This window comes from Echinops telfairi, unplaced genomic scaffold (assembly GCF_000313985.2).
Source record: "Echinops telfairi isolate 266 unplaced genomic scaffold, ASM31398v2 ScPeMD7_18;HRSCAF=68, whole genome shotgun sequence".
NCBI classification, from domain to species: domain Eukaryota; kingdom Metazoa; phylum Chordata; class Mammalia; order Afrosoricida; family Tenrecidae; genus Echinops; species Echinops telfairi.
In genome coordinates, this window is record NW_022103915.1 from 67,496,860 (window position 1) to 67,503,707 (window position 6,848).

The window sequence follows — 6,848 nt, forward strand, 5'->3', positions numbered from 1 at the left end:
TATCTGTAGCAGTGCATGTTCTGGTCTAATTTGTAAGGTAGAATTGAGGTCATGATAGTGGGGGGAAGGAAGCACCAAAGAACTAGAGGAAAGCTGTGTTTCATGGGTGCTATACTGCACCCTGACTGGCTCATCTCTTCCTTGTGACCCCTCTGAGGGGATGTCCAGTTGTCTACAGATGGGCATTGGGTCTCTGCTCCATACCCTCCCACCACCCACTCATATTGGTTATTATTTTGTTCTTGGTCTTAGATGCCTGATCCCATCGACACCTCATGATCAGACAGCTGGTGTGCTTCGTTGCTTCTCAGCTAGATGGCCACTTGTTTATGTCATGCTTTTAAGACCCCAAACGCTATATTTTTTGATATGCGGGCACCATCAGCTTTCTTCACATTTGTTATGTACCCATTTTGTCTTTGGCAATCATGTTGGGAAGGTGAGCATCACAGAATACCAGATTGTTCTTGTGTTGAGGGAATAATTGAGTTGAGGCCCAATGTCCATCTGCAACCTTAATTCTTAACATACGAGATATGAGTACATAGTTCTACTCCTCTTTCGTTATATATTTACATATGCACATGCCTGTATTTAGACCTTTTAAGTTCCTTAAACTTTAAATGCAATTACCAGAAGGAACCTTCCAAGCAAAAATGCATGCAAATCCAAAATGTTAGCAAAACCGTCAACCTTTCTATATACATTAGTAGAGCTTTACTGAAATTGAGTCACCCTTATTCCCAGTTTTTTTCCAACTATGCATTACAACTATCATTACCAACAATCAAGAATGTGATCAAAACTATCACCTATTCTATAAACATCATTGTCCTTTCAGGTTGAAATGAAAAAACAAACCCTATTTTGTACATAGGGCCTTGATGTATATTTTAGTTTTACATAAAAAGACGGTAATTCTGTATTTATTTTGTCAGCCCTTAATTCAGTGCATATCAACTTCTTCTCCATAATGGAAAACAGGAAAATGACTATTTGTACTTCATTCACACTGAAGTGGTAACTGGAGTGTTAAAAGTCCTGGATGAGTTTACTCTCAATGGGACATGACTGGTCCAGGATGAAGATTAATCTTAATTGGCAAGGCCTGGCTCATTTACCATTCAAGAATTACTCTATGAAAAACTTTTGAAGAGTTGTGTAACATAATCACTTATAGATGTAGAAACTAGAAATGCTTGTAAGTTTTAACTGTAGCCATTTTCTTGTCAAGCAAGGGAAGGCATAATCATGAATATTCAAAGTCCGCCTAAGCCCAGAGCTCGATATTTTAGTCAACGTTAAGTTACGAACTTAAAGGCCATCCGCAATCTAAATGCGTCAAAAAGTTAATACAAATACTAGTCTTAAGCAGTCCAACAAGTCTAAGCCACATTTATTTGCACATGTATAATAATGGGCAACATAGTCCAACTTCACACAAGTTTATAAAACAACAAATAACCACTTGTTACACTTATGTGTTATCTTGATTACACACTCAGGTCTAGATGAACTTCCCTCATTTTGTAAACTTTCATACAATACTTCCATAGAAAACACTTAATTGGCATGTTTCAGTTAGAGCCAACACAGAAGTTAAGACAAGACCACAAAATTGGAAACCATGTTTAGAAGACTTTTCTATTCCCTCCCCTAAACAGAATTTTTTTCTCCAACAGATATACAAGGCTTTACCACACCAGAAACTAAGGAGAGACAAAAGAACAATGTTCCAGTAATCAAAGCAAATGCCTTATCATTTTGTTATCTATTGAAGCTTAATATATGGTTTAAATATGCAAAAACCAGGGAAGCTACTATTAAATTAACAACGGAGTTGTAGAAAACATAAATGGATTTTAACGTCAAGAGACTTATGCTCTCCATGAAAGCTGCAAAGATCTGACTTTGCAACTCAAAATAATTATCTAAGGCAAACAAGTGAGGAAACCTTCAACAACACAATCATGTTCGGAATCTATTGATAAAGGCTGAAAATGATAAAGAGAATATTTATTATACAAGTATCAAGGAGGGCATCTCAAAAAAAAAAAGAATGCACATTTATTTCTACAAAAGCAATGTATGACACAGAATTAGAAGGGAACAGACTTTAAAGATTTACCTATTAAAATATACAGATTCTTAATGAAGAGTATAGGGTATTTAAAAAAGATGACAAGGGATGTTAATCTTTTTTTATTGTTATTTTTTTACATATTTTGGAACCTCACATAATTTTGATAAATAACTCTTACAAAATTATGCAAAAAGTACAAGAATGTCTGGTAAACAAAGTCTGTATTTTCCAAAAAGATTTTTTACAACACGCAATTCTTAAGGCAGCATCCTCCTTACAAGGAAAGGTAATCCTTTTACTCATCAAGAAATCTTCTGCTGCAAGTATAGGCTAAGAAAGCCTGGCTTCTTCCATTAACGCCTTTTGTCTTTCCTGTCTGCTTTTCGGTCTCTTTCACTTCTTGAAGATCTTTTGCCTGATCGACTACTCTCTGACATAGACCTTTTCCTGTCGGACCGAGAATTCTTATCCTTTGAGCCTTTTGTATCTCTACTACTACCACCTTTTGAAGATTTGTGACTTCTTTCTAGTCCCGAAGTATCCCTTCGCTTCCGATCCACGCTCCTTCTGTGCTTTCTATCTCTATTATGTCCCCTGCCCCTACTCCGACTTCTACTCTCACTACTACTTGTAGTGCTGCTGCTACTGTCTCTGCTGCTGCTGCCACTAGTACTCGAGCTACTACTGGAACTACTTCGACTACTGCTGCTGCCGCTGCTAGAACTGCTGCCACTGCTGCTACTGGTTGAACTGCTACTAGAACTACTACTGCTACTGCTTCTACTTCTACTCTTGCTAGTTTTATTTCTAGCCCGACCTCTGCTCCTGCTCCTAGTTTTCGTTTTGCCTTTGCTGTCTACAAGCACTGCCAAGACTGGCTCTGGTGGCACTTCACTGAGTCTCACAGATTCTACAGGAAATTCCTTCCTCTCAGGTAGTGAATGCCCTTGCTCCTGGATCACCTGAGGTGGTGGCTGTGAAACAGTCAATTGCAAAGCCTCAGGCTGAGAAAGAGGTGGGGGCTGAAGTGTTGGCTGGGGTTGGGATTGGGACTGAGATTGGATTTGGGGTGGAGGTTGATTGATTGGCTCTGGTTGGGGCTCAGATTCCTTTTCATTTTCCTCAGGCTCCTTTTCTATCTCTACAACACTAGTACTATTCTCTTTCGCAGGAGAAAGAGCTTTACATTCTTTATCTAGCTCAACTTCAAACTCCATCTCTGGCTCCATTTCTTTGCTAGTTTCATTTTCTGAAGGTTCTATACTTTCAACTTGATTTGTTTCCATTGTCTCCTGCTCAACAATCGCATGTTTGGCATTGTCAGCCATTTCTAGCACATCCATAACTTCTTCAGGGTGACTATCCTGCTGCTTTTCACTTTCCCTTGCCCCCATTTCTTCCTCCACCTTAACCTCTATTTCCTGCTTCTGCTCCTCCTCCTCCTGTTCTTTTTCTGGATCACTATGAACTATACCTACTTCCTTTTCCTCTTCCTCTCCTGCTTCCTCTATTTCTACATCATTGTGCTGATTACCTGTCTCCTCCAATTCTTCCTCACGCTGAGCCATCTTACCCTCTTCTTGTTCCGCCTTCTGTTCTTCATTACGCACCACCTGATGCTCTTTTTCCTTCATTGATTGTCTTCTAGGCCTAGCCTCCATTTTATTTATTTGTTCTGCAAATTCGATGCGTCTACCTTCAAATAAAGCTAAAAAATAAAAATTTACATGTATAAAATGTAGTGTGATTAAAAAATAAAACAGTATTTTTACTACTGGTCATAGATTGTCATTAGTTTCACCTAAATGTATTTTTGTAAAAATATGGTGACATAAAAACCCCACAAATAATTATAATTGGCACGAAGAGAAAAAAGATCCTAAAAAAATAATACCGAATAGTTAGCAGGCAAACTAAATAGTATCTATCTAGTGAGATAAAGAACACCACCACCCCCAACAAATACTGCTGTTCAAATTAACACCTGGTCTAGATAAATATTTAAAGAGAATTCCTTTTCAAACAAAGCTACTTTATGGTATGACAAAATTGGCATTTATTTTTTTTGATTCCCAAGGAGACAAATCACCTAATCTAGCGGTTCCCAACCTATGGGTTGTGACCCCCTGGGGGTCTAATGACCCTTTCACAAAATTACAGGTAGGAAGTATCAACAAAATCAATTTTGGTTGGGGGGTGGTCACCACAACATGAGAAACTGTATTAAAGGGTTGTAGCATTAGGAAGGTTGAGAACCACTGACCTAATCATTCTTAGCAGTGCCTACTCTTCTACGTGTGCACTTTCTCCGTGTCCTTTGTATCTTACTCAAATACTCAAACTATATACACACATACACCACCTACACAAGTCTCAGCTGAAGCTCCATTATTAAACAAACGCACTTGCACCCAAACTCTTTAGTGTTAACTTAAATTCAAAATATTCTAAACTGTAATTATTTTAAGAAACAAGTATGTTTACACACTACCTTGATCATCAAGGAAGTTTCAGTGGGCTTCTTTATATACACTTACCATTCATTTTTCTCTGTGACTCTTCTATTAGTTTTTGGGTAGCTGGACACATTCTTCCAGGAATATAGAACAAATGGGGCTTTGTCTTAGTTCTTATATATTTAATTATCTTGGCATTATGCTCATTCCATTCTTCTTGCTAAAGAAAAGGTAAAAGGTCAGTGCTTTTGTAAACAAAGGACTGTCAATCTTAGGATTTCAAAACCGCACTTACCAGCTGCGCAAGCTCAACTTTCTGTTCTAAAAGCCGCAGTTCTGTCTGTTTAGCACGCCTCTCCTCAAACAGCTCTCGCCTCTCATTTTCAACCTGTTTTCTCTCTTCTTCTGCCTGCACTTCAAGTTTTTGTTCAATTTCCTGTCGTCTCTTTTGCTAAAATTAAGCAATTTGCTTTAATATTTGTTTTATAAAAAGAAAATAATCAAAGTACATTTGGTTTCAACTAAATTAATATTTTTAAAAGGGGGGAAGGGAGCCCTTCATCTTTATATTTCATGTTCAATTGTTTTCAAATCATAGACTAACAAAATAGTCTCGGTAGCTAATAAACGAATCACTTTCCCTTCATGTACTTTAGAGAATTACCAACTTATTTCCTCAAGCATTTCTCAAAACGTATTCTTCAAAAGCACTAAGATGCTCCATTCCCTAATGGAATTTATTTATTTTTAAAGTCATTTTATTGGGGGCTCTTATCACAATACATACATGCATCCAGTGTCAAGTGCATTTGTACAATTGCTGCCATCATTTAAAAAACATTTTCTTCCTATTTGCATCCTTGGCATCTGCTCATTTATTTTCTCATCTCTCCCTCACCCTTGATAATTTATAAATTATCATTTTGTAATGTCTTACACTGACCGATGTCAACCTTTACCCACTTTTCTGTTGTCTGTCCCCCAGGGAGGGTATTATATGTAGATCATTGTAATCGGTTCCCCCTTTCTACCCCCCCTTCCCCTCCTGGTATTTGGGCAATGAATGTACAAATGTGCTTTACACAATTGATGTATGTATGGATTGTGATAAGAGGTCTATGAACCCCTAATAAAATGATTTTAAAAATAAATAAAATATAAATATATTAATATATAGGTGGAAGTAAAAAAAAATAAGAAAAATTAATGCTTATGATAATCATAATTTCATTTACCAATGAGCACTTAGGGTTTATAATTATGTACAGTATATGCATGATTTGCTTATTCAAAGTAAAGAAAAATGGAATAAGAAGGCTAGTCAATAAAGGCATTGTCCTTCAAAAAATATTTTTATTGGGGGCTCTTATATCTCATCACATCCATACATTCATCCAGTGTGTCAAGCACATTTGCCACCATCATTATTTTCAAAGCATTCTCTTCCCACTTGAGCTCCTGATATCAGCTCCCCATATCTCCCTCCCTCCCCTACGAACCTTTGATAAATTAAAAGATTACTGTATGGCCGGATCAATACCAGGCTGGCTTCTAGCAACAAGTGACCTTGAGTCTCCCCCACCCATGTGGAGCTGACTAGAGCTATCTGAAACAACTAGTAGCAAGTGGCCTTGAATCTCCCACACACACCTGCGGAGCTGACCAGAGCTGGCTAATGACCTGCTTTGTTCTCGACCTGCTGCTCTGCACCCAGCACCGGCATGGCCCATTTGGCTCAGTGCCCACTTTGTTCTTGCCCACCACTCTGCACCCCGCACGGCCCGTTTGGCTCAGTGCCTGCTTTGTTCTTGCCCATCACTCTGCACCCAGCACCAGGAAGACACCTTACATTCCAGAAAGCCGGACATATCTGTCCATATAAGCAGCAGCCCTGTAGCCTGCAATGAGATTCCCCTAGCCGCCCGGACATATAAGCAGCAGCCTGTAGCCTGCAATGCGACTCCCCTAGCCTGGACATTGTGGACTGTGGGACTTCACCCAGGCTGGGTTTTTTTTAGCCCTAATAAAGCCTGTTTGTTCTAATTCGACTGATTTAGTTTCTGGCGCCTCTCGACTACCTTAAAATTACTATTTCCATATCTTACATCATCCTGTTGCCCCTCACCCACTTTTCTGTTATTCATCCCCCTGGGAGGGGGTTCTAGTTTGATCCTTGTGATCGATTCTTTCTCCCCCCACCCGCCCCTAATCCTCCTGGTTTCGCTACTCTCATTGTTGGCCCTGAGGCGTTTATTTATCCTGGATTCCCTGTGTTGTGGGCTCTTATCTGTAGCAGTGTGCATGCTCTG

The 6,848-nt window shown here is 39.0% G+C and overlaps 1 protein-coding gene across 1 annotated transcript in view; it reads right to left on the reverse strand.

The window, feature by feature from the left end:
- Nucleotides 1–1,367: 1,367 nt before the first annotated feature.
- The window catches only part of PNN (pinin, desmosome associated protein), a 12,764-nt gene continuing 7,283 nt past the window's right edge, over nucleotides 1,368–6,848 (reverse strand). The window contains exons 6-8 of the mRNA XM_004698950.3: nucleotides 4,835–4,990; nucleotides 4,621–4,759; nucleotides 1,368–3,791 (exon numbers count right to left, since the gene is read on the reverse strand). Coding sequence (XP_004699007.1) covers nucleotides 2,437–3,791; nucleotides 4,621–4,759; nucleotides 4,835–4,990 — 1,650 coding nt within the window. The 3' untranslated portion in view covers nucleotides 1,368–2,436. The remainder of the gene's footprint in view (nucleotides 3,792–4,620; nucleotides 4,760–4,834; nucleotides 4,991–6,848) is intronic.